General features: G+C 48.3%; 1 protein-coding gene across 5 annotated transcripts in view; it reads left to right on the top strand.

The window, feature by feature from the left end:
* The first annotated feature begins 647 nt into the window (after window positions 1-647).
* The window catches only part of LOC130148125 (monocarboxylate transporter 2-like), a 39010-nt gene continuing 25706 nt past the window's right edge, over window positions 648-13951 (top strand). For 4 of the 5 annotated variants that reach the window (XM_056336333.1, XM_056336330.1, XM_056336329.1 and 1 more), the window contains exon 1: window positions 12036-12375. In XM_056336333.1, coding sequence (XP_056192308.1) covers window positions 12048-12375 — 328 coding nt within the window. In that variant the 5' untranslated portion in view covers window positions 12036-12047. Of the gene's footprint in view, window positions 880-12035; window positions 12376-13951 lie in introns of those variants that run through there. The other variant, XM_056336331.1, reaches the window with a different exon arrangement.

The raw sequence follows: 13951 nt of genomic DNA, 5'->3' as shown, positions 1-13951 counted from the left end.
TGCAAGCCGTCGCTTGCAGTTTGCTTCTTGTCTTGAGGGACGCGAGTGACCAAGAGATCCTCGTCCCCCTGCAGAACAGAGGAGCTGGACACGCTGTGGGGCCGCTTGCCCCACAATGGTAGTTATTCTTTCAAACAGGGATAATCTGAAATCGTAAGGTTTTCCACCTGCGTCTGAAAAATACACAATGAAACATTTACCCTAAAAATGGTTTGGCTGCAGCAGATGGTTCTCTTCAGGGGGACTGAGACAGGAGCAACCTCCCAAAGCCATCCTGAGGTGAGACCCCGGAGCTACCGGCTGGGTGTGGGAGAAGAGAGAAAATGGAAGCAGTAACTTCGGCTGTGAATGAAGTTTGTCCCTGAACACAAAGCCGTGCCAGTATTTTGAAGGTATGTATTTAAAATATAGGGGGAAGGGCCAGACTGGATTCTTGGAGAGGGCAGGGTCATTTTGATTGTGTTTAGATGGGACAACAGGACTGTTAACGGCCAGCAAAAGATCAAGGCTTGAAGAGTGGGTGATCCTCTGTACCTCTATGTTACTTTACTATGCTTTAAAATAATGCCTAATTACATGATACACATATTCTGTAAAAAAACACGTATCCGTTGCTCTGCAGGACACCGCAAAGTGGATTTTCTGTGAAATCCAGGTTGACCATGTCTCCTCCAGTCCCTTCAGACCTGGGCTACGTGCCCCCTGACGGCGGATGGGGGTGGGCAGTGGTGTTTGGAGCTTCCATCTCAGTTGGCTTTGCATATACCTTTCCGAAAGCTTTCACAATCTACTTTAAAGAGCTCCAGGCTGTTTACAGCATCTCCTACAGCCAGATTGCCTGGATAACATCCATCATGTGTGCTACCACCTACGGAGGAGGTAAGTGAAGCAAGACAGTGGTTTTCTTTGGAAAAGAGCAGGTTGGATCTCTACATAAAAAAGGGGAGGGGAAAATATATTTCTTTGAGAAAGTTCTTGGAAAGCTCTAACTGCAAGTTAGGCTTTCTGTTTTCTGATGACGTACATTGGCAAAACAGAAAACAAATACTGCTGAGTAATTTCTCGATAACATATGATGCCATCAATTCTTGTCATTTCATCACAAGTCTTGCTGTGTGTGGGTGGAGGCTTGGCCATGGTGTAATCATCTGAGTCTTGGACAGTTGTTTCAGCATATTTAGTATTATGTCTTTTGTTCTGTTTCTATTCTTGGCATTCTTTTGGAAACAAAAAATATATTATTTGCACTCATGATTGTAGCGAAGATGCTGGAAACTCAAAACCTGAGACTGGCTGATGAACAGCCATCGCATACATACACGTAAATCTTGAGATAGTGTGTAAATCTGTTCTTCCCTAATCCTGTTGCTAAAATTTTGCTGCACGTAATTTATTAAGGGATGATATTTTAGATTTCTCTCTGCAGACGCTTTCTGAAAGAACAAATGTGTCCACCAGTTACTTCAAGTTAAAACGATCATTGGGTACTTGCACCTTGGCTGCAAAAGTCACTGTTGTGCAAAGGTTGTGGGAAGGTGTTGCTTGTCCTCATAACAAAATCATCAAGTGGATATTCTCAGAGGGATGTTTTCCTCAGATACTGATGCCAGGTGTCAGTCTGCCACTTTGATCTGAGTAGCTGGTGTGTATCTTGCTGTTAATGGTTAGTAGAGGACCATTTTGCTTTTAGGTTGCTGCTTCCTGTGAGGTGCGGCTGCTGGAGGTTACTGCGGGGCTCTGAGTTCTTAGCTTGTTTTGCAAGGGTGAGAGGTAAAAGGATTGAAACTTAAGAACACAAGAATAGCCACGCTGACTCACACCTGCCCAAACCTGTATTCTTCCTCAAAGAAGGTCACGAATATACACTTTGGGAAAGACAATTACAAAGAAGTTGGGGATGGAGGGATCCTCTCGGTACCCCATCGCCTTCAAGACAGTGCAGTTTGGGGGCTTCCTGGGTCACGCACACTCATCTCATGTACTTTAGCAACTGGTTTTACATGATAACAAAAAAAAAGGGCTGATTTTTCATCCAATATGGGATGGATGTATTAAGGTGAAAGGAGAAAATTTCTGTAAGGCTCACCTGGCACTCAGGACAGTGATACATGTGCCCTGAGCAATGCCTGTAACTCGGTGGGCAACCTGTGTCTTTACTCTTTTGATAGCTCATGCCTCGTGCTATTGAGCATGCGACGCCCAAGATGACTGTGTGCCTTGCAAAGCTGGCACAGGAGCAAGTGCCTCTTTACTTACCAATTCAAATCCAGCCCTCGTTAAGGGAGACTGGAGGCTCCTACTGCCGCCAAACCAGCAGCCGGTCTCAGCCCAATCCTGGCAGGCAGGTACCGGTGTTGCTCACCCACCGGGGCTGAGGGGCACGCTCGGGGTTTGGGATGTCCGTGACCAGAGAGGTGTGAAGGGTGGCTTCCTCCCCTGCTTGCAGAAGGAGCCTTGCCAGGCCTGGCTGGGGCAGCGAGGAGGCTTCGCTGGGCTGGCTGCGCTCTGGTTTCTGCTGCAGATGGACCAAAAGGTTCACCTCCAGGGTTATTAAATCTGCTGAGCACCCATTTCCCCTTGAAACAATGAATGTGTATCCTCTGGCTGCTGTTTGGGTCTGGTGGTTTGATGTCAGGAGCTGAGAAGGGCTGACGGAGTCTGAGCGAGAGACTGAAGAGGGGTTCAGGCTGCGGTGCTGTTAGACTCATTTTCCCAGGTAGTGGCTGTCCAGGGCCTCTGAAAACTGGGTGTCTGGAACTGAGCGCCAAATGTTAGACGTCTCAGACTGGTTGAGATTTCTGGCTTTTCATTCCCTGAGGTAGAGCCTTCGACACCCAAAGATACAGAGGTGGCTACAGCAAGGGAACAGCTGTCAGTGATCTTGACGGAGAAAGAAGTCATTACAGTATAAAACTTGGGGGTTTCGTTATTGATCTTCCCATCTTTAAATACAGACTTCTATGAAATCTTCTTGCTGCAGAGCTGTCATTATAAACTACAGCCACATGTGCAAGCGCCTGACTTTCCCAGATGTCGCATGTAATGACAGGAGGGTGTCAGCATAAGCAGGAAAATATGAGATGCTGTGAAGCAAGATGACTTTTCCTTTCCAGCATTGCATTTACCTTTACGCAGACTTTGGGCTCAGAACTCAGTGCTGGCAGGGGGGGTCCTGTCCCACCTTTCCTGGTGCTTTCAGACACTGTGTTCATTGCTGTAAGAGCAACTTTCCTTCCTGGGGGTCTGTCCTGTGGGCTGGTAGCTGTTGCTCTTCACCTCATTCTGTTTTTAGATCACTATAGCATCTGGGTTAAAAAAACCCCAACAACCAAACAACAAAACCCTATGAAAGAAATAAATCGCAAAAAGAGTCTTAGGAAGAATCCCTATGTAATGATTATAGACTCTTCTATAATTAAGGAAGATCAATTATGTCCTCTGTTCTTGTGAATGATTCATAATTCTAAACATTTCCCTGTCATGTTCTCATCTTTCAGTTGTTGTTTCCAGTAAATGGTGTTGACATCTCCATAGATCTGAAAGCAGCAGCATGCTAATAGTAATAGAAAGGAGAATGGCAATAATAACAGATTTAGGAGTTTCATCTCGGGGAATAAATATCTTTGAGTGCATAAGTAATTGAATACTCAGTTTGATCTTCCTTTCAGCTACACCAGCGTTAAGTCTAAGGCAATTCTGTAGCAGCCAGTGAAGCTGCACGCTGTGTTTGAGGGAGGGGGAAAGCACCAGCAAAACCTGCCCAGAATGGTTGAGGGCCTGCAGGGGCTCTCTTCCAAGAGAATTACACCTTTAAACCTCAACTTTAGTTTTACAACGTTCAGAAATGCTACAGCTAATTGTATACAAAGTTGTCGTTCAGGACAGCATGTGTTTCTGTGCACTAGAGTAATTAACATAAAAAAAAGTTTCAACATTGAATCTTGTTTCTGGGTGAAACTTGGCTTTGCTGAAGTCAGCAGGCACCTTGCCATCACCTTTGTTGGAGCCAGGATTTCATCTTTCAGCTGCAAAGTCTGGTCAGCTGATCTATAGTGCTAGTGGCAGATTTCAGCATTTAGGAAAAGGGGCTGAGAACTGAATGAAACTTTAGAAATTAATTCTGTGCCTGTAAACACTGGGATTCACAAAGTTCTCCGGGAGTGTTAAGTGATGGAGTGCCCTATAAACAAGACCTGCATCTTTGAAGCCTGTCTTATGAGGAGTCGTTTCTGTGGCACTTAGGGGGCTTTTGGGAAGGTCAGTCTGTAAACCCGGGATTACAGCAAGCTTGAGCAAATACTACACTTGGACCAAAAGTCTCCTCTTTTGATCTTGTGGGGTAACATGGATGTACAGTGTCAAAAGTTCAACAAGCTCCTAAAGAACAATCTGTGTAAGACCTTGAAAGTTAATACTAAAGCATCGTGCTTGATCTGCTGGACAACGGTCAGCCAGAATGGCAAAGCAACACGGAAAATGCAGGCACAGGAGCCCGGCCGAGTTTGCCTACAGTAACACTGTGTATTGCATCACTTTGTGTTAAGGGCACAGACTGAGCAGCCTCGAGTGATGTTACACACAGCTATCCACACCGTGTGATGCAGGAACTAATCTCTTCCCATGTTTGAGTCTGTTCCTTGTTTCCGTGTCATGGCATTTAAGTGAATTTGAAAGGTGATGAAGGAGCTTGCTGGGTTTCCTCCACCCCGCGAAGGGGAGCTGGTTGCACTCAGAGCAGCTGCAGACTGGATCCTGCACTCCTGCTTCGTCACCCGCTGTTTTGCAGTGTCCAGCAGCCACACTGGTGACAAGCTTCTGCTCGGTGCACCCTTGTTCTTGCAGCAGACCAAAGGTGCCCTACATACGTGCAGCAAACAGCAGTATCTGTTGATACTGATGTTGCTACTGAATGCTACAGTCCTAGAGGAAGATTTCTTGGGGGAGCTCACGTCGAGAGCAGAAGCCTCCATGGAGTGATGATCGCTTGTCACAACAGTTCATTTGATGGGGGAAAAAACCCCCAACAAACAACAAAGCCCCAGCTGCCTCCTTATGACAGTTTTCTGTAGCTTGAATTGATTGTCCCTCTAATACTTTAAAACTTGGGTGAGGTGGGGTTAATATTTTTGGAAAATACCTGCGTTATATAAAGGCTCAGGGTACTATGATCTGCAAACAACAGTGTCCCAGAGAGTACCTGCACACCCGTGTGACGTCCTTCTGTTCCCAAGCCACTGACCCTCAATTCAGGCTCAGCCAACATTGTGCAGTTCCAGCTTTTTGCTGTTCTGGAGTGGGAATTGCTCTTCATTGTAGACTTGTAACATCTCTCCTCTCTCAAACATCAGGAGGGTTTAATGAGATCTAAAGCTCTCCACCTTGTTGCAGAGTTATTCAGGCAGCCCTGAGGCAGGTCATCCTTTTCCTGGCCTGTCGGCAGCTACTTGAGAGTTTATTTGTGGCAGGATAGCCTTGGAGATGGGCTGGAGACAGCAGTGGTCTTGTGGACCAGCTGTGTCACAACTGCTTATGGCCATGCCTTGGAGAGGGTGCTTGTGGAGGGCCTCGATGTGTTTGGACCCTGCAGTCACGAATCATTGGGTTAGTTTTGATAGTCTAAGCTGTAGATCTTTTCTAACCTGGTTCCTTTTCCCTGAAGTGAGTAAGGAAACTCTCACAAAAATGTTTTCATCAGCAGCCACAGGAGACCCATGGGCTCAGTGGAGGTGAGCTCAAGCCCACATGCTTGGGTTACAGTGCAAGGTGGGTGCATCCACTACCCAGAAACTCTGTGTTTGTGAGTTGTGACTTTCTGTAGATCAGCTAAATTAATCCAGGGTGAGAAATCTGGTGCAGTAGTTTCATAAGCAAACAGGTGTAAGATATCTAGCAGGCAACATGTGGAGTATATGTTGGGGTAACTCAAGGGAGGGGCAAACACTGCCCTTGCAAACAACTCTGAAGGTTTAGGTGGATTCTGCATTTCTAGTACGTTATCATCATATCACATCTTCTTAAGCGAAGGGATGCACAGGAGCACATGAAAATAATCATTTTAGGTAAAACTGAGATTACGCAGTGACTAAATAAGTTGGCTGAATGTGGCAGAAGATACTCTGGGGTGGAGGAAGCTGCTGACTTGGTCACTGGTGCAACCAAGTACCCCTGATAGGATCAGCTGCTCTGTGAGAGCACTGGGGATCTGCGAAGTGGTACCTGCGTGGCACAGTTCGTGTCTACCGGGACTTCCCATCCTTGATAGGGCAGAGACATAGGTAATTTTTTTTTGTGTGTGTGTGTGCTTTTGCTTCAAAATAAGACAAGCACGTAAGGCAAACTGGAATAAGATGGGCTATAGTGCTGATTTTACTTTGACAACACTGAAGTGCCTTTGTTCATGACAGGTTTACCTTGAGCAAAAATGTATGAACTTGTTATCCTGTGGTAAAACCTCACAGCAAGGAAAGCCAGGCTTGAGCCTGGGAGTGGAGAGCCACAGGGTGGGAAGGCAGAGGTTTCCCTTTGCACACAGTGTCCACCAGTAAAGCGTCCCCTTTGCTTTCGGTACAAATGAAAGAGTGACCTGCTCTGCTCTGGTTAATGTGTAATTACATCTTCAACACAACCTTCTGACCCAGCTGTTTGTTTGCCTCTGTGTGTGTGCACAATCTGAAATGCCACCAGGCTCTGCATTCAGCAGCGTTTGGAAAAAAACACAGCATTTATCCTAATTTTCCATTGTTCAGGGCTTGGCATAGCCAGACTTCTGCTATAAAAGTTAATAGCTGAATTCTTGATGCATCTTTGAGTACTTCAACGGTGTTGTTTTTCCCTTTCTATGGAGTTATTTTCCAAATATAACAGAGAAAGATCCGACTGGGATTAAAATGTAAATGAGACAAAGATACAATAGCAAAGGAATAATTTGTTTTAATTCCCCAGTTAAAACATTCCAGTTATTAGATTTAGATTAATTGTAGCCATCTTTTTACCAACACAAATGTTTTGGTTTGGGCTGCTGATTAAATTCCTGCAACAAGGGAAAAACAGAAGTGATGTCACTGCTCGGTTTCTTTTATCATCTCCAGGAAACCAGCACATCCAGCAGCGATGCTTCATGCACCTGGCTGGTTTGACAGCATGGCCGCAGGGCTGGAGCCATCTAAGAGCTTTGCTGGCTCTGGAGAAGGTTATTTCATGTCCTATGAATCCCTCTGCCTGCCTGGCCTCTGTGCTATTAATACTGGGGTTTAGCAAAAAGCAACTTTGACATTTCATAACTTTCTGTTTTGACCTTCCCTTGACCCCCTTGTAAAACGTTATTTGGTGGAAAGCAGAGCCATGAGGCTCTGCCAGCATCCTAGGTGGTTCCAAGCCGTGCCAGCACTGATGTCCCTTGGCTCTGCGCAGTGTCACCCCATCGCCAAGCACAGGGACATGTGGGGCTGGTGGCTCTGCCCGCAGCAGAGCATCTCACGCAGCGGTGAAGAGGCTGCGTGGAAATTAAAGATGCCCCTGTAATAGCCACAGGGATGTCAAGGGCTGCGGATTGACCATGCGTGACCCACAAGCCCCATTTGGAGCATGTGTGGGTGCCGTGTTGGTGGGGCTGCCCGCATCCCTCCCACTGCTCAGGGCTCTGACAGCTGCCAGGCAGAGTCAGGTTCCCTTTAATTAAAACCTCGAGCATGACTATACTGGTGGTAAATCCCTGAATGCTGGAGGTCTTGTGGCTAGATGTTGAGGAATGTGTTGTATCAGCCCGCTCACGCTCAGCAGCGAGGACAACGTGGGGGTATAAGGGTAATTCTGCACTCGCTGGGGAGGGAACTATCGATCCGTCCCCAGGCTTGTATCTTGTGATTGCATCTGGTTGGGGTCCAGAGCTGAGAATTTTGCTGAATTGAAACCTTTTCCCAAGTAATAACCTATATTAGTATGGATTGATCCCTTGGAAGAAGTTAATATTATTAGGAACATAAATGTGTGGGCCTGTTTTTGGAGGGCTGGGATATCTCTCTCTCTGAAGAAAGATTATATGGAGGAAAGTAACAGTATCACATCCTGGGCCACGGGGTCAGCCCTTCGGTTTGGCAGACAATTGCTAGTTATAATCTCATTCATTAATTCAGAAACTCCATTTTAATTGTGGCTATGGATTAGATTTCACTGCTAGTGCATTTTATGAGCAAATGGCAAATGACAACAGAATGGTTTTGAAAAATATGGGTATGACATGGAAGTGAGAATCACAGATGCTTTAAAGAAGTGCAGTTGCCTCTTCAGATGCTCACTTACCAGATGCTGTTTTCACGCAGCAGAGCTAGGTATGGATTTTTTTTTTTTTTAATGTGGAAGCAATTTCTAAAGCCTTTAATTAGCTTTCAAAGACTCAATGAAGGAAAAACATTGTTGGGGTTATAGAGTTGTAGCTCCTACCTTTGGCTGCAATCAAATGCCTTGCGTAAAAGGCTTTGAACAAAATTCTTTCCAAATACCAAAGTGGTCCACTAAGAATAGATAGAAATGCTTTCCATTCTCAGAGGAGCCTAAGTTTTTTTTCCTTGCTTTTTTTCCCAGGAAAAGATAAAATACTCAAGTTGTCAACACTAGTCACTTTTTCTTTGTGACGTTATATTCTTTACTGTGAGGGCGGCGAGGCGCTGGCACAGGCTGCCCAGAGCAGCTGTGGGTGCCCCATCCCTGGCAGTGCCCAAGGCCAGGTTGGATGGGGCTGGGAGCAGCCTGGTCTGGTGGAAGGTGTCCCTGCCCGTGGCAGGGGGATGGAACTAGATGGTTTTTAAGTCCCTTCCAACCCGAACCATTCTAGGATTCCATGATTCTAGATATTATTCATTAAACCTCGGGCTTCAGTAAGTGAAGGTCACTAGTTAATTTAATTTAAAAATCATTACTTGAAATATCTATGGGAACTGTCACAGAAAGCTTTGCAAAGATTGGAAACTGGGCCCATTTTGGGGAAAGAGGAAAAATGTCAGATTCTGCCTTGCTCATGGCCCCTTTTCCCTACTTTGCCCCCCTCCTTTCAACAGCTCTGGAGTGGAGCGCTGGGAATCCAACAGCAGTCACTTATTTACATGGAGGACTGAGATAGGGAAATGAGTTGTTTGAAAAGGTATTTAGCAATTTTAATCAATTTTGTTGCCGCTTGCCAGCAAATTAAAAAACCTGCCCTGCAGGAAGAGTCTGCTGCTGTGGATGAGTAAGTGGAGCCCGGCCCTGGGGGGAGCCTGTGCTCCCGAAATGGAGGGGGAGCAATCATGTCAGCAGCTCCTGCGAGATGAGCCCAAGCCTCCCCAAATTGCTAGGAAGTCCTTTTTGACCTAGTGAGCCCAGGATTTTACTGTCAGGCCCACCCCCTGCCCTCAGGCTGTCGTGCTTTGCTTGCGAGCATCTCTTCAGAGCAGCAACACGAGGGCAAAGACTAATTGTTTTCAGACATCTTTAGAAATCATTTGTTTGCCCCCAGTATCTCGTGCTGCCGCTGGTTTTCTGTTCCAGTTTTGAGTGTGCCACCAGTTTGTGTGAATGTTTACCCAGAAGGTGTCACACCAGGGTTTGCTGCAGAGGATGGTCTTTAACGTGACACCAAATTTAGTATTTCTGCAGAAGGAAACTCCCTTCTTCCAGCCGAGGTCATGGCTGGAGATGTACCAGCTTCTTCATCCCTCTGCTCCTGCAGGTTTCCATCTGCTCTCCCTGCGTTCCACGCCACTGCTAAGGATGTGCCCAAGTTCTATCTCAGGTGTGTTTATTTAGATTTGGTCCAATTTTTTATTTTTGGCAGAACACAGAAACTACCAACTGAAACAAACTTTGTTCCCGTTTACTAGAAAATCTCCACTAACCCAAACCTCCCACCATGGCAGACCACCCGCCGCTGCACCCTGCACCTTCGTGCTTGCCGTGCTGCACGTTGTAGAAGCGATGGAGTAAGAGCAGGTGCCCTTACGGCACATAAAGCGGGTCTGGGCGGTACCAAAGCACAACATGCCAGGTCACCCCGCTCCTGAGAGTAAAGGTCTTCTGGTCGTTTTAAGTTTACTCAGTTTTATAGGAAGAAAGGAGTAGTAGTCATAAAACACCTTACAGACATGCTGTAAGGAGATCTTTAAAGCTCTAAATTAACTGTGCCAGGAAAATTACTGAGCACAGGACTGATTTTTTTTTTTTCCCCCCCCTCTCCATTATTGCTTAATTGTGTTATGTAGAAAAAATGGGGTTTTTCTACACACAGACACAGGGTCTGTTTGGGAGTGTTGGAGGGAGGGTGGAAACAGCAGGGAGAGGAGCTCCTGCTCATTTCATCAGGTTGATGTATTTGTACCTGAACCAAAAGTGATACCGCTGTTACAGTCGTGGTGTTAATTGGAAATTAGAGAAGGAACAGCAGCCCCCAGCAGCCAGCTTTGTCTCCCCTTTCCGTGGGGAGGGAAGAGCTGTGTACTGGCCCAGCAGCAGCGGCAAAGCCCCTACAGAGCCCCGGGCAAGCACAGGGACTTTTCCCTTCCCGAACTACCTGGGAAGGGCTCCCAGCACCCCCGTGCAGAGGGTGGGGGCAGGCAGGGACCTTCTGCCACAGGCACAGCCCCCCCCCCCCCCCCGACATCGCTGCATGCCTGGGGTTTGGCTTGGAAAGAGAAGGAAAGAAAAATGTGTTTAAATGCAGATATCAGCACCAGATGATTTTTAGGCACCTCATTAGTGTGACTTGGTTTTTTGAGCATTAGGCTGTCTCTTTTTGAAAACAGGCTGAATCCAGCTTCAGAAGAGATTAGGAAAGAGTTGGTCTGAGCCTTAACAGGGAAGCCAAGGGGGAATGGAAGCTCTGCTGAGAAGAACAGGGAATGAAAGGCCATACTTGCAACGCAAGTAGTATAATTGATTTGCAGGCATTTTATTTTATTTTATTTTATTTTATTTTATTGCCAAAATGATTTGTAAAATCTGCCCAAATAACAGAATTGTTTAGGCTGGAAAAGACCTTTAAGATCATAGAGTCCAACCATGAACCCAGGACTGCCAAGTCCACCACCAAACCATGTCCCTAAGTGCCTTCATGGGTACACACAGGAGGAAGGTCACAGTCTTCCCAGAGTCTGGTGGCAGAGCAGGAGGTGACAGGGTGCCGGCACTCACCTGCCATCTCTGTATGAAATTCCCCGAAACTGAGGCCGGGAAGGCAGGTGGCTTTATTCCTCCAAGACCCACGGGGCTGTTCCTTAAGCCAGGGGGAGGCAAGGTTGAGCAAGGGGCATGTCTGGTAGTGAAACTGCAACTTTCCAGCAAAAGCAAACACGGCCAATGCTTCCCCAAACGGACTTCGACGTAAAAACTAGAAAATACAGGGAACGGGGAGCAGCAGCACAAGGGGCAGCAGCACAAGCGTGTGACCGCGTGGCAGTACGGGGCCAGGAGCACCGGCAGCTTTGTAAGGAGGAGAAAAGCGCTGGGATGCTGGTGGAAGCAGAGTGGGGGGGGAAATAATTCTGATTTAAATAACCGAGGATGGTTTAATTAACGCCCGTGGGGTGGCTGGGTGCTGCTGCCTCCCGCAGTGTCTCGGGGGGGGGGGGGGGGGGAAGGAAAAATAAGGGGGGAAAGGGAAAAGTGGTGAGGGAGGTGGACCCCGGCGAGCTGCGGTCCGCACCGCGGCTGCGGGGGTGGGAGCGGGGCCGGTCCTGCGTGGGGCGGTGCGGACGGCTCCCCCCGCCCCGGCAGCCGCGGGGTGTGTTGCGGGGGGGGGGGGGGGGGGGGGCAGTGGCCGCCGGCTCCGCGCTGCAGCAGGTGGGTGCGGGGTCCCACGCGTGGGCGGGGGCTGCAGGGCGGCCCGGGCACGCATGAGTGTTGCGGGTGGGAGCCGCCGTTTTTAATGACACCCACCCCCACGGGGCACTCCTGGCAGCATCCCGCTGTGACGCCCCCAGCCCCAGCCCGGGGACAGCTGCCAGCCGCCTCGTTAAATGGCAGCGCCGCGGCGGGGCGCGCCGTCGGGGCTAACGGGAGGTGGGCGCAGCGCTGCGGAGATGCTGTGGCTGCAGCTGCGGGGCCGCACCGCCGGGACTGACCCTGCGCCTTCGCACTTTGTGTTCCAGGGCTCCTCGGCAGCGCTGGCCACCCGCTCGCCCAGCCCGGCCATGCCACCCCTGGCTAACGCGGGGCGAGCCCCCGGCCCGCCCGACGGCGGCTGGGGCTGGGCAGTGGTCTGTGGCGCTTTCGTTTCTATCGGCTTCGCGTACGCCTTCCCCAAAGGCTTAGCCATCTTCTTCAAAGAAATCCAGGATTTCTTTGGCACCTCCTATAGTGAGGTCGCGTGGGTCTCCTCGATCATGTTGGCCACGACGTACGGCGCAGGTGAGTAAGCCCGCAGCAGCCCCTGCGGTGCGGTGTGCTGTAAAAGCAGAAATAAGCCAGAAATCTCCGCTCTGGGCCGGTGGAGAGGGAAGGTAGCAGTGCCCATCTTCATCGGTGGTATCAAGAGGTTTCTTTTCTGATCATGTTTCCAGTGTTGTTTGGGGAAACAAGTCGTATGTGGAGCCTAAAGGGTCTAAGGGGAAGGTTTTGGAGGTAAGTTGGTGCTGGCTGGGGTTTTCAAATAGGCCAGGCGCTTTCCATGTTTGTCGCTGGATCCAGGCATCTTTTGACCCCTCTGGGTGCCTTTTGGCCCGTGGGGGACTCCACGCACCTTTGAAATTGTGGTCTATGACCAGGTCTGTGCTGCCAATCCCTTTATTTCCAGGTGGGCTTGTAGCACCTTTGTAGCTTTTCAAAACGGGGCTTATTTCAATAATAATGGCACAGTGTTATGCAGGAGCCTTTTTGAAGGACTACAATACCCTCTGTGCACCAGAGGCAGAGCTGCACAGTGTGTCCCATGGCTGCATCCCCTTCCCTGGCCACGCTTCAGCACAGGCTGCGTCAGGGGCTTTCTCTGACACTGCCAACAATGTGTGGCCTTGGCCCTGTCACACAGCACCTCGGTTCCCCCAAGGACAGGCAGCACCAGCCCTGCTGCTTGTATCTGAGTAACGAGGGGATGGGCAAGCTGTTTTGAAGAGACTCTGGCATCCTCCTGCCTTGCTTTGACGTAAGTTGGTAACTGCACCCAAGAGGCTGTGAAGTACTGGCATGGCCCAGACCTGGCATGTTGCTGAGGGCAGCAGTGGTGTTCCCCTACCCAGAAATCAGGTTACCTACAAAAGCTTTCCATGGGCATCAGTGAAAAAGCCCCGAGAATAAGCTGGTGTGAAATAGCTAGGTCTGTGTTTCAGCCAAAGGTGAGCATGTAGTGGAGCAATAAAGGAAGTAGCTGCTTGTTTATTGTGGCAGCTTATAATTACAGCAAGGAAATTGGTAGAGTCAGTCATTCTTATAATCTGCAAAGTAGTGCATATAACTTTGCTCTTTTTTATGATTTTGATATCACTTTCATGACAAAATGAAAAACTTGGGCAGACTTTGATTAAATCTGCAGGGGGAGGTAGACAAGAACCACGCCCTGTGATTGGAAGAAACTTCATCAATATTTATCCTGGCAATTAAAGCAATTCTGAAAATATTCTTTGCTTTTAAAAAGGGATTTTTTTTTTTCCTTAATAATGCACTGTAGTGCTTTTTGGAGAGCACAGTTGGTAATGAAAGTAAAGATGCTTTGTAAAGGTTTGTAAAGTGGAAGTGATGCTCGAATCAGAGTCTATTGTAATGCGCTCTATTGTAACTGCTGCAAAGGCTTGGTCCCGCAGAGAGTAGCTCTGCAAGGGCTGAGTACCTATTTGAGAACCCACAAATGTGAGCATTTCGAGGGCAAAACCCAAGCAGTAATTCAGAAAAAGAAATCCTTCTCTTAAGCCAGGGCTGTTGTCCCAGGGCACCCCCTTGCCCTCCCTGACAGGGTACTGAGCCTGAGCCCTGGAGACTGCTGTGGCTTTGG

Source organism: Falco biarmicus, chromosome 4 (assembly GCF_023638135.1).
Source record: "Falco biarmicus isolate bFalBia1 chromosome 4, bFalBia1.pri, whole genome shotgun sequence".
Lineage (NCBI taxonomy): Eukaryota > Metazoa > Chordata > Aves > Falconiformes > Falconidae > Falco > Falco biarmicus.
This window is presented reverse-complemented; position numbering and strand designations above follow the sequence as displayed.